Source organism: Anabas testudineus, chromosome 17 (genome assembly GCF_900324465.2).
Source record: "Anabas testudineus chromosome 17, fAnaTes1.2, whole genome shotgun sequence".
In the NCBI taxonomy this organism is placed as follows: domain Eukaryota; kingdom Metazoa; phylum Chordata; class Actinopteri; order Anabantiformes; family Anabantidae; genus Anabas; species Anabas testudineus.
In genome coordinates, this window is record NC_046626.1 from 18,876,602 (window position 1) to 18,890,017 (window position 13,416).

Here is a 13,416-nt window from a genome sequence, read left to right on the forward strand (position 1 = left end):
AAGTCTCTACAGACAAATTAATGTAAAGTCCCAAAATAAAACTAAATAAATAGTTGCATAGTTACACATTCACATGGTCTTCACTGTGACAGATTAAAGTCTTTACTAACGTACCCAACTGTTGCTAAGATGTCACATAATCAGTTATTTTAGGTTCAATCTACAGTTTGTATGTGTAAAATCCAATTAAATAAATTTCACTTCTGTGGTGTAGGAAAATATCTTCTTCTAGTTCCTGTGATTATAATGATACATAGACAGTCGCTCCTGATGACCATCATATGTAGTATGAATATCTTACCCCCTACGGTGCAAGGAGGTCATTTTTATTGCATTCAAAGTTTTTAAACTGTCAAGATGATAAAGTGTTTCTGAGCAGCCCGGTGTCTGAGCGCTATCTTCCTTGCAGGTGGATCTCCTGATGTATTTTGAGGTTACCTAGCACCGTGAAGCTCTTGCCACACTGGCCACAGCTGTACGGCTTCAGGCCGCTGTGGAAGCGCTCGTGTCTCAGACAGTTGTCCTGCCTGGAAAACATCTTCCCGCAGATTTTGCAGCTAAACGGTCTCTCTCCTGTGTGCACACTCTGGTGCGTCTTCAGCCGGGTCTTCTGAGTGAAAGACTTCCCACATTCGAGGCACCTGAAAGGCTTGAAGGGCTGGTGGGTGGACTTGTGCTCCTCCAGCTGAAACAAGCGAGGGAAACCCTTGTTGCACACAGAGCAGACGAAGAGCTTCTGATTAGTCCTCCACACATTCATTAGCCTTTTTGGTCTCAGGTTGTTTCTACTGAGGATGTGATCCTGTGCGTCTACTGTGGACCTCTGCTCATGAGGCAGCTCTAGTGACGGCCCAGCCTGTGGCAAAGCAGACTGCAGGCATTGGTCCTGACTGAGTGAAGGCCATGAAACATGTCTGAAGTGATCGTTATGAACAGACTCTGTGGGATTTTCCATGCACAAAGGTGGGTCGTCATCTTCTACTTTTATCGACACACTTAAGGAATCGTCTGCAGCTACCTCTGTAGCAGTAGGTGAAGAGTTGTATGAACTTTCCGTGTTTCTGTGACAGGGAAACGTCTGCACGTCCTGCTGAACTGGAACAGGGCTTTTCTCAAACGTACTACAAGCTGGAAGCGACCAGACCGGGTCATCGTTAGAGGCTGCTGCTGCAGAGTTGTCTGTTGTTTCCTGGACTGCAGGTTCATCCTCTGGTTCATGTTTCACCACAGGTCTCATGTCATAGTTCTCTTCTATTTCATGTTGAGGTTTGCAGAGTGAATCAGCAGTGTGTTGTTCCAGATATACTGCACACAGTTCCTGAGTCTCTTTGTCACCTGCAAAGAAAATTGCAGGGGCAGCACACATGAATATCAAAGCACAATTTTAAAAAGCATTAGCAAGAAGTTATTGCCTGAAACAGTATAATCAATAGTTAGTTACTTACTTTTTTTAATTGGGTGCTGATGAATAGAGGAATATGACATTTTCTGAGGACTCATTCCTGAACTTACAAAACGCCCAGATAATTTTTGCTTTTAAGGTTAATGTTATATTCTTGAACATAATCTTCAGTTCATTTATTCAGTTGATGTGAATAATGAAGAAACTTCTAATTTTTAAAGTTGCCAGTGGACAAAACAAGCAACAAATCAAAATAGTTGGTGACTGAATATTTAGTTGTACCCCCAAAAACATAGATTATTTTGAAATGAATGATTCATTTTAAGCCGAATTTAACAGGAAACTATAAAACCTTATTAATGATCTCGTCGTGTTTCTACCAAACAAAACACGTTGCACATAAACAAGCAAATTGTGAATTTCAGAAATGTTGAATTAAGTTTGGCCTGTCGGCTTCACACTCAGACATGGGAGCTAGCTTACCGGTTGGTGTTTTGATGGCCTGACTCCGGGCTGTTGCTGGCTCTTGCTTGTCCTCTGTCGTTAGTATCGTTGCAGCTTCTTGAGCTTTGCAAAGTTGAACCTCCATCAGATTCAAACTTCTTTTGAGCTCCTGAATCTCAGTGTCCCTCCGACACATCTCCAGGCGCAGAACCACGGTCCCATCCTCCACCAGCTTCGTTATTTCTGCGACCGCAGCTTTCGCTAAAACATCCATGATGGCTGCAACCTGCGCACCAAATGTGGAGGGAAAAGACATCCCTCCTACTACAAACAAAACCTGAACACAGGTAAAAGTTAAGCTTTATTAAACAGCTGTGGATTCAGCAGGGAGGCGACAGCCAGCGCTTTTATTTTGGTTTACTTCCGGGAAAATTAGACAGCGGATGTGACGCAAAGGTGAAAACGTAAATATTCTAATAAACGTGAATCACAAAATACGAAATGTTGCTCTGTCGCAAAATAAATAATCACAGCTTAGTTTCCAAGAAGACAGACTGTTGACAGTCCAAATGTTGTATTAAAAATGTACTTTCATTATAAACTTATGTAAAACATAACAATGTAAAAGTGTCAATAAAAAGAGTGCAATATTTACCTAATCTCTCAAAAATCAAAGTATTTTCTCTATTAAAAACTATCGTTTTCAGTTATGGTGTCTCTGAGGTCTATGCTGTGTCGTTTTATGTTTGCTACAAGACTTAAACTAGATACTGAAGGTATATGGTAATAAATAAAATACACCTAAATATCAGCAACATAAAAATATTATTAATATAATAAGAATGCAGTGGATGTCCTGGCTCTGTCACTTTGACTTTTTACATATGAGTTTTCTTACATCAAATTTAAATCAATAAACATAAAGAGTAAGTAGTGTTGACAAAATAATATTACCAGGACAGACACCATCTCCGAAACATCTTTTTATTCACACATAATCCAAAAATAAACTTGGACATTTCTGCAGACATGTATTTATCTTAAATGAGGCATTCCTTCTTGCTCTTTCAAACCTATCATTTCACCACACTTGACATCATTGACTTTATATATATATATATACTGTATTCTGTATATACATTTATATTTTTATATAACTACTAAGTATGACATAATTAGAAGGTAACAATAATAAAATGTTGTTATCTAGTGGTGGGATGTTTTGTTTTGCAGACATAGATTATGGAAGCTATTAAAAAAAGCCTGTTAAAAACAGTTTATATTTAAATGAGAAGTATTTCATCCTCAACATGTTTCAGCAGCACTCAACCTTGATCCCTCATCCCTGTATGCTTGCTTTCAGGTTTTATTTCACTTTATAACAGGTGGTACAGCTGCAGCCAATAATTTATTCGCTTTCTGATAGGGAGTCTCAGGGGCCTTTGGGTTTAAGGCAATGACCTGCAGCGGTCCTGCTTTGAGTCCAGCCCAGGCACTTTTGTTTTGTGTCAGCACCCGTTTCTTTCCTTCCACTTTCTTGTGAGCTCTCTACTGAGCTGTGTCTAACGAAGTGGGTGCATAAAATTCTCCACACACGAAATGGTTAAAAATCCTGCTAGTTTCCTGGCTTCACATCCAGTTTGTGCACAAGAGATAAGAACCTACAGACAACACTGTTGCTGTAAGTTATACTGAAATAAAATCCCTTCATGCTACATGTAGAAAAATAGTTTGCACAGAAAAACCTGTTCAAATCGATATACTGTACAGACATGACACCTCCTCACTGCACCTCGCTTCCCCATTCCCTTTGCCTCTCCTTCTCCTTCTCGCACACTTTCTCCTTTTCTCGCCTCATGGTTGCTATAGCAACCGCCTCGTCGAAACACATGCTGATGGGACTGCTTCTGTTCGAGTCCCTCACGGCCCCCTCCTCGACGTCCCGCCTCCTCTCCCTCTCTTTCTCCCCTCCGTCTCCTGCACAGACTTTGTCCTGCTCTGTCAGGACTTTGGGCACGTTCTCAGCGTCTCTCCGCTCTCTCTGATGCTGCTGCTGTCGGAGGGTCAGGGCAGTGATTTTGCAGTGCTGGGGCTTCGGAGGCACAACCGGCACGGCTTTTACTTGGTAAAACTTTGGGCTTTTCGAGATGACCAGCTTCCTTCCTACTCCTCCCTGGCAGATGTCGCTCTCCTCACACTTCCTGCCCTCTTGCAATTTCATCATAACGGGCTTGACTTCTTTTGGTTGTTTTAGCACAATTGCCTGTGTTCTGAGTTGCTCATTATCCATCATGTCTTTGTCATCGTTCTCTTTTTCGGGCTCTTTTGAAACCACTTCTCCTTTGTTGTTGTGCTGTGCTTCGTCTTGAACTGCTTCTTCTAGGTCATTTGTCTTCAATAGGAAAGTCTCCTGCTCCTCAAACTCGTGCTGCATCTCTGGGTCTGTGAACTTTTCATCACTTCTCTCCATCAATTCCTTCTCCACCTCTATACTAACATCTGTCTTGTTTGCCCCTTCTTCCTCCACTTCCACTACCTTCTCTTCCGGGATTTCCTCCCCTACAATGTGCTGCCCAGCAACAAGCTCCCTCGCAGCCTGCTCACTTTCCTCATCCTCTATCACTTCACATATAATATCCTCAAGTTCATCCGAGATTTCACTGCCTGTCGTACAAATTGCACTATCCTGCTCTTTGCCATCTTCCTGCTCCTCTTCTCCATGATTTCTGTCAGTTATTATTTCACCACCTTCCTCTGTGGGTTCTCCACACATGTTTTTATGATTTTCTTTGATTTCTAATACATCTTCTTGATTTGCTGCCTCTGTTTCTTTGCATTCATCACTGTCTCTCTCCTTTGCAGAAATCTCTCTGGACTCCTCCAGTGAAACATCCTCAATCTCCTGTGCGGCACTGGAATCTGTCTGAAGAAGTGAATGGTCGCCGTGAGGATCATCCAACTCTTCTTTCTCCTCCTCAATGTCTTCATCTGGTGGCAGTGGGAACTCCACAAAGTGCTTTGCTGACATGTCTGAAGTAGTAGGAGAGTTTTCTAATTCACTTTGAGTGACTTCCATGACACTGAGCTCTTCCTCTGCTGTTCTGCTACAAACAGACGACAAATAGAAGCAATTAAGACACAGTCATGGTGAAAAATGCAAAATGGGAGCCTCTAAAATCTGAGTTCAGTGAATTAACTTGTACAACATTGGGAAAGTTTTTTTATATTTATATTTTATATTATTTAAATGTTATTCATTTCCTTGTCCTTCTGTTGGTGGTGCAGTTTGTTGTATGTGTTGCTTTAGACCAATTCAGATTCCTGGAAAGATGTAGCAGCACACATCACTGTCTGAAAACTTTCCAATGTGCGACACAAGTCTTTCATTTTTAAATTAGATAGAGCCTTTCATGAACATGAGAATCAGTTATGGCCCAATACTTTTCACTTTATACACGTCTGCCTGAGGCAATATTATTAGAAAGCACTACATAAAGTTCCATTGTTATGTAGATGACACTCTGTTATACGTATCAATGAAAGTAGATGAAACAAAGTGCCAAAACCAAAACAATAAACTAAAAGTTGTTTAAAACAAACTAACAGAAAGCTACAAACAACATATTTCACAGTATACACTATCTGATCAATTGTTATGTAAAAATATATAAATTTGTGCAGTTTTAAAGAAGTTCTTCATCATTAAAGCCATGGACTCACAGAAACACTGCTGCTTTAACTGTTATGTTATGATATATATGTGTTATGCATACGACAGTGAAATCGGTTTCACCTTTGAGTTTGTGTTTCCTGTTGGTCTCCATCTTTATCCAGTACATCTTCCTCTTCCTTCTTTGTTATCAACTTTTCTTCTAGTTTATCTTCATCTTTCACTTCAGGCTGCTGCTGCTGCTCTCCAGCAGCTGGTCCGTCCATGTTTAACGTCTCAGCTTCTCTTTCCTCAGAACTTTTCAACGGCTCTACAGGAAGTCCATCTACAGTGCTCTCTGGCTCTTGTGTATCAGTGTCTATTTCAAGCTCGTTCACATTTAAAAAGAAATCAGTGGGGAGGCTTTTACAAAACATGCTCTCGTCGTCCTCACTGCTGTAATCCTCCTCATCGCTGCTAACCTCTGGATCCTCATCTTCAGAGAAATGCTCCTCCGGTTCGTGGACAGGTGAGGTCATATAAGGTAAGCTGAGGGATTTAGTGTATCGGGTATTTAGGTCGAGGCTGAGCGGTCTGTGTGGATTTAACTCGTTCGGACTCTGGTTGTAGGTTTCAGGGCCTGGCTCCAGGTGCGTCTGTAGCTCTGCAGAGTTTTGACTTTGCGCCATGAGTTCATATTCGTCATCTGAGTGACCGGGAGGTTCAACAGAAAACTCGTTCATCTGAGAGGAGAGACGGGAATCAACAGTGGGACACATCTCTACATGACAATTTTATCAGATCATTTGAAAATGTGAGCAAAGTTGTTTTCTGCAAAGCATGCGTGTTCAAAGCCTCGTTCAGTCCTCATCTGTACAGATAAAACAATACACACCTGATAGGAGATGCTGCACTCCATGTGGTCCATGGCGCTGCAGTCCATTTGGTCCAGGAATTCAAAGTTATCCTGAACATAGCCAGACAGCTCGTGGTCGTCCCCTCCGGCTTCAGTGGAGTTGAGGACGTCAGAAGCATCAAACACGCCGTCCTCAACGTGCTGAGTCCCAGCTGGTTCCACTCCTTTCATGTCTGTGAAGAAAGTAAAAGGGTGAAATATCAGCTTGTGTCTTCAACAGTTTATATTTCCTTGTGTTGATGACTAAGGAATTAATCAATCAGCCCTAAACAGCAGAGCTTTTAATACAGCAGGTCAGTCAGAGTAATGGGGGGCCATAAAGAAAATAAATCATCCTTAGGGGAAACATGAAGCTCTGTACTGAATGTAAAGACACAAATATCAACCTCAGGCTGCCATTAAACGAGAGGTCATTATATTATACGAGGTTTGATCCAGTATTTGACCTGACAGATTAGACCAGCTCCTTTAAAAGTCAGTAACGTCGATGACATGTTGAGTTTCAGCTCTAGGGTTTGAAATGAAGGTGATTGTGGTCATGAATTAGGTGGAATTACCCATGTATTCATCGTTGTCATCAACGTCATCATTTGTGTTGAGGCTTTTGGTTCGTTGCTCTCTGGACACGCTCCTCGTAACGAGCTCTGGTTTCGGTCTACACTCTTCTTTCACCTCCTCCTCCATCTTCTCCTCCTCTTTTGCTCCCTCGTGTTTTTCCTCACCACTATCAACCATAAACACTGTACTCCCATCTAAGTCCACAACTCCCCCCCTGTCTTTCCTCTTGGGATGTTTCCCCTTTTCCTCCACCTTTATGTTGTCCTCCACCTTCCTTTCTAATACGACACTCTCTCTTCCTTCATTACTCTCCCCCCTGTCTCCTCCATCCTTATCTCTGCCACGGTGGATGACCCTATCGCCACCACCGCCTTGCAGCACCCCCAGTGCCAGGTTAGAGGTGATGTGTAGTGGCACAGTAACTATGGTGGGCCCTGTGATGTGCATGGCTGCTCTTCGTCCTACTTTAGTGGAGAGTCCCGGGGATCTGGATTGGAGAGACTCGTTGCCTGCAATCCCTAAACCTTCAGGATCAAGAGCAGTGTAGGTGCCCTGGGTGCCTGCCCCCCCGCTCACAAGTCCTGTACCCCTGCGGTACGTCACGGCATATTCACTGCCCCCTATCACACCAGCAGAGACGGGGGCGTCCGAGCCAGGCTTAGGTGAGGTGGTGACAAGGGGAGACATGCTGGTGGAGGGGGGGCGCTGGCCAGAACGCCTGGAGCCTGGAATATAAAACAAAATAAGAACTGAGAAACTGATATCCAGTTCAGTGTAATTAAAGCTGTGAATCAGTATCCTTACAATCTTTTATCCTTTATTTGTCTTAAATTGTGTGTAGACACAGGTCAATTCAAGTGTAGAATTAAATCACTGGTAACATGTTCATGGGATTTGTTGATGTTGAGTCACAAAATTAATAGAGATTGAGAAGAGCAGCACCTTCATTTGGGTAGGTCTGGGTGCTGAGCGAGTCCATGCTTCTTGCTGGTCTTAAAACTGGTCGTTCTTTCTCTGAAACGAACAGAGAAAAGAAAACACTTTAAGGTTAAAGAGGCGTCACACCGAACTAAAACAATCCCAACAATTTGGTTGTAATTCAAATTACTGACTTAAAATCATGAGCTCAGTTCATCTAAATGTCATCAAAGTTGAAAGGAGTCAGAAGCTCTTTAAAAATTAAAATGAAAATCAAGACAGGTCTGTACAGAGCCATTTAGTTTGGTTTGTCATAATGATGGACAGAAAGATAGTTAATTTTAAACAATTTAAAACATTTAATATATTAATCTAACTTGCAATAAATCAAAGTTAGTAAAAATTCTAAGCTTCCTGTTTCAACCTAAACTTGAAAGATTAGGTTATATTATTTTTTTATCTTGACATTTAGAGTTCTCTCAGCTTTTTATTTTTTACGGTGACGACTTTGCACCTTTAGCTGAGTGTTTGTGTTTTCTCCGCGGGTCTGGGAAACGTCCTCCGATGTTGAAGATGGACATCCACTTCTTGCCTTTGAGAGATCCTTTCCTCCTGAGGGGAGCAAGATGCAGAGAGCCACGAAACTTATTCTCTAAGCTACAGGTTTTTGATATGATGCCATAATCACAGTACACATGTTAAAAACAACACAATACGATAATGAAATGTAACAACAGGGAAATAAATGGTCTGCTCACTTGTCTGTGCCTTCAATTATAGCGTGGTAGGGTCTTATGGGAAGAGGACCGTCTCCTGGACTGAGGTTCCCAATGTTGGCAAAAGGCTGAGTCGGGACACACTTGAAAATCCCTTCCCCCTGATTGGACAGTGCTGATGGCGACGGGAGAGAATTCCTCCTCTCATTTGATACACCTGAATAAAGGCAGAGGAAGGGGATGAGGCTGAGGATGGACTGTGTGTCTGTGTGTGTGTGTGTGAGTGTGTGTGTGTTTCAAACCTAGTTCAGGAAACAGCTGAGGGATGTGTGTGAGGATGAACTCCACGACAATGGACTGAACTCTGACCTCCATGAAAGCTGCTGTACCATTAAACCCAGACGCCTCAATGTCCTTTGACCTTAACATGCAGAATTATTAACGATAAAAGAGAGAAAACAGAAAGTCATGAACGAATAAAGGAGAATTATTATTGTCTATCAGGTTGGTAGAGGTGGACAACAACACACATAGGACACACATTAGTTTCTGTAGCAAACCTGAGGAGATTAGGAGCCCAGACGATGGCCAGGTTCCTGGAGTGCATGTTGGTCTCTGAAGAGTGCGAGGCCATTGTGACGAGGTGACGCATCAGGAACTCCAGAGTCCTGAAAGTGAAGGAAAGAAAGTGAAGAGTTAAACCTGCAACAACCTGCAGCAGAAACACGCTGTGTGCACAACAGTGACTTGTTATCATCATCACCTTTTTATGTTTCTATTGGAAATGTGTTAGAGAAACGGTTGCTTATTCAGACAAATCTAGAGCAACGTTAGCAAACAAAAGTCCAATATTCTCTCTCTTAACTCTGTGTTGTGTTGTTTCTAAATGTTTCACCAGCTGGGAGATAAAGTACATTTACTCAAGAAGTACAATTTCAAGGCACTTTACTGGAATATTTCCATTCTACTGCTGTAAAACTCAGAGAGAAACAAGACTGATGATGATGAGACTGAACCAATCAGAAAAACTTGCCATTCACATCATTATTCTTAAACCCTTGAAGACAGTTTCTTTAATCTCAGTACAACTGCAACACAAACTAAAGATCAGCAAAACAAAAGCTATAAAAACTGGAACAGATTTATCTGTTAATGACCTGTAAAATAATTTAGCATTATTACTGATATTACTGGTATAATTCTCTGTATTCAGGCTTTCCCTACATAGCATCTTGGTGCCAAAGTTCTAAAATCTATGAGCACAGATGGACAGATGTGGATCTTTTCTCCAATAGTTTTTTAAAAACCAAAAACAAAACCCAACTAATCCTTCAGTAAAATACAAATTCCAAGTGTCGGCACCATTTAAAGCTTTTAAACGTGAGGTTGGTAAAGGTCAGTGTGCAGCACAGGACTGTACCTGTAATGTGGAGTTGGTAGTTCTTTCAGCACATCCCTGATCTTTACCAGCCTCTCCTCCTCCAGCTGGATGGCCACAGCCTCCTGCAACCCAGATGTATGTACATTATATCACTGATCAGTTGTTGTTAACATGGCACATGAAGCCTCGAATAATTCTAATAATAAAGTGTGTCTGAGCTACTCACAGCAAATTTGTCATAGAGCTGGTAGGTGAGCAGAGGGTTTGGCAGCTCTCTGAAATAAGCTTTACACAGAGAGCTGACACAGTGGATGTCCTGCAGGTACACATCCTTGTTCAGATCTGGAGTCGGTTCGTTCTCAAACTCACCCCTGGTTGTGGAAGAGAAGAAATCCAGCGTAAAGCGTGTTAACACAACACAACACAGTGCAGGTGACACACACACACACACATACATACACGCCACTTGCCTTAGTTTCTGTATGTTGGACGACACTCCGGACAACCTGTAGATTCCATCCACGACCCCATGTTTCTCAACAAATTCACTGCAGCATCGCAAAACCTGAGGAACTGTAGGAAACAGGAATAAATGAGCTGAATGACGGCATGATAATAAAATGGTGCAGTTTGTAGACTTTCATTACAAAAAAGGAACAGCTAGTTTTGTTTCTGCGTTTCTGAATGACTAATAAACAATCAGATGATTTTGTTTGTGTCTAATACTGTATGTCACATATGTGAGGAGGAATAAAATCTTACTATCTCATTTGTATCACACAGAATATTTAAAACACAGACAGTCACAGACATAAAAAATCAACCCTACTGACCCTGGTGATCATCTGACCTTTCTGACCAAGTCCACATTTGTGGTTATGAGTGAGACTGTACGTGTCAGCAAGTATTGATGTGATTGTAATAGACGTCCATGTTCTATTAAATATGAATTGTGGTGTTTCCCTCACGTTTCAGCTGGCACCTGGACAAAATGCTAATTTCACATTTGTTGATTTAGATTCTGTGTGTTTAGTGCTAATTAGAAAATATCAGTAGGCAGGAGTCTGGACAGATCAGAGTCCATCACACAGCTGACATATAAGGACGACAGTTCACGCTCAGTTCATGAAAAAGAAAAAGAAAAAGCAAAATCCACGTTAATGGTGCGTTTTAAAGAAGGATGGAGTGGTGTAGTCAAAACTAGATGTACTTCTGTAAGAAATAAAGCAGCATGTAAAACTGTATGTAGTCACATGACTTACAATGTAAAATAACCAAGAGATGTTCTGTTGAGTTGACCTGGTGTGGTTAACGATGTGTGGTTCTTAACGAAGACATAACTGAGCATGTACTAAAAAAGCATAGTCACAGCCAGGCTGTATTTCTGTATGAAGAGACTCACTGACGTTACAACATGACAAAGAGTTGCAGCAAATAATATCTGTCCTCTAAAAAGTTGTTGAGTCATCATCCTGTGTGAAAGATTCTTTGAACAACTAGGGTCAGAGGACGGCATTTGGGGTTTGAAGTGGGAAACAATAGGTGGATTCTGTCCCACGTCACTTCCATTAAAGGTGTATTAAACAGGAATAAACATGGAGGATGGTCACAGCAATAAAAAGTAACGCTCTCTTGTATTAGACACAATTGAACCTGTGCTTTAATCAGGATACACACACTACATGTGTGACATTTGTGATTTAATCTGAGTTTGTGTTGTAAAGTCTGTAATGAAGAGATGGTTCCAGGAATAAGTCTGTGTAATAGAAAACACTGAAACAGCACATTCAAAGTCAGGATGGTTCACTTACTTTCTTGGTTGGAGGCGGTCAGGTGCTCGAGCAGATCACATCCAAACACCTTCTCTTTGTTCGCTCCTCTTCTCCGAACTCTCCGCATCTCTTCCTGTCTGCTGTTCTCACCTCACATTCAGACCGTCCCGAGCTGCTCAGTTTGTGACCGTCTCTCTGACTCTGACTGGCCGTGTGGCGGCTGGATGTGTTGGCCAAGGAGGTTAATGTGACACTGGTTTCGTAGAGGCGTTGAACATGTCAGTGCTTCCACCGTGCTGCTGTTGCTGCTTCTGTTTCCTTGACTTCAGTGCATGTTGTTGGGTGCAGGTTGCTTCCTCTGTGAGCTGTGTTGCATTGGCGTTTCTACTCTGACGCTGGAGCGTTAGGACATACTTTGGTTTATCTTACAACCTGCACAAGCAGAAACAACAAATGTGTCTTCATGCAAACACCAGCTTTACGTTTCCTCCCAAATTAAAACAGAAAATGGCACTGAATCCTCAGCGTGCATATGTGGCTCTCCACTTCCCCCCCAGTGCACTCAATTTATTTTCGAATGAAAGGCCACACCCTTGCCTCTCAACTTCTCCTATTCACTGAAATGAGCCTGTGAATGTTTCTCTCTAATCACACCTAATGTTGCTCTAGGCTGGTGGACCCAACTAAATCTCCAATCTCAGCTTCAGCTTGAGGATAAGACAGACCCGGTCCTCAAGCTGCCCGCATGTCACGGCCATTGCGGCCCCTTTTTCACTGCAGCGGAAGTCGAGCACAGTTGAAGCCTGAACGTTCAGAGTCACACAGACATTCAAACTCAGTCCCCATCCCTTCCATCTTGCTGACACCTGCCACTGCTCTCCATTTGTCCACCATCCCTCCCTGTCTGTCCACTGTTAGAAAAGACTCTGAGTGCAGAAAGATGAGGTAATAAACTAGTTTTAAAAAAGTGAATACAAGTGTTCCTACCTTCACTCTGCATCGGCACACAAGAAGCAGCATAAAACGATGACGCAAGAAACCACTAAACTTCCCCTGTTAACTTCCTGAGTGTCTCTCCTTCTCTTGTGCTTTCTCTCTGTGTTTGACCTACAGTTTCTCCGCCTCTGCTGATTGAGTAGGGAAATCAGTTCATTGTATCTGCACACTGTATCTATTTCCCTTTATGTGTCAAGCGTGATGTGTGTTATTCACCCTGACAGCACAAAATGGACAAGACATGTACATATAAGACTAATTCAACTGTAGACAAATAGACAAGGGAGTCTGGTTCATTTATTTTGGTTGTGTAAGTTACTAGTTACCATCACTACAACTTGAAGCACTACAGAGACCAGCAAGTACTAGCACATGTCCAACTACTTTATATACAAAGTACAACAAAGACTCCAGACACTTGCCCCCAGTGTGTAACACAGATTACAAACTGCTAAAAAGCACTTCACCACCACCAGGTGCCAGTAATTTGTTTAACACCCAGCAGTCATATCACTACAGAAACTACAACTTCCACAAATAAATCACAAATTAACATAAATAACCACAGATTAACAAATGGTTACAATAATCACTAGTATGGCATACAAACAACCACAAAGTGAGTATTGCAAAAATAGCATATATATCAGTACTTTGTGTGAAT

The 13,416-nt window shown here is 42.0% G+C and overlaps 2 protein-coding genes across 2 annotated transcripts; both read right to left on the reverse strand.

Annotated features, from left to right (window-relative positions):
* Window positions 1-13: 13 nt before the first annotated feature.
* On the reverse strand, window positions 14-2,254 carry LOC117152974 (zinc finger protein 649-like). The gene is made up of 2 exons (XM_033326455.1): window positions 1,886-2,254; window positions 14-1,335 (listed from the first exon to the last, which is right to left on the reverse strand). The coding sequence occupies exons 1-2, from the start codon at window positions 2,160-2,162 to the stop codon at window positions 395-397; spliced, it is 1,218 nt and encodes a 405-aa protein (XP_033182346.1). The 5' UTR covers window positions 2,163-2,254; the 3' UTR covers window positions 14-394.
* Window positions 2,255-3,515: 1,261 nt separating this feature from the next.
* On the reverse strand, window positions 3,516-12,851 carry si:dkeyp-68b7.12 (rho GTPase-activating protein 30). Its single transcript, XM_026374782.1, is given in 15 exon segments — window positions 3,516-3,681; window positions 3,684-4,950; window positions 5,640-6,238; window positions 6,391-6,584; window positions 6,969-7,694; window positions 7,912-7,983; window positions 8,402-8,499; window positions 8,646-8,820; window positions 8,906-9,024; window positions 9,164-9,271; window positions 10,024-10,106; window positions 10,211-10,355; window positions 10,455-10,557; window positions 11,796-12,188; window positions 12,744-12,851. Coding segments are annotated over 14 exon segments (3,900 nt in total). The 5' UTR covers window positions 11,884-12,188; window positions 12,744-12,851; the 3' UTR covers window positions 3,516-3,558.
* Window positions 12,852-13,416: the final 565 nt, after the last annotated feature.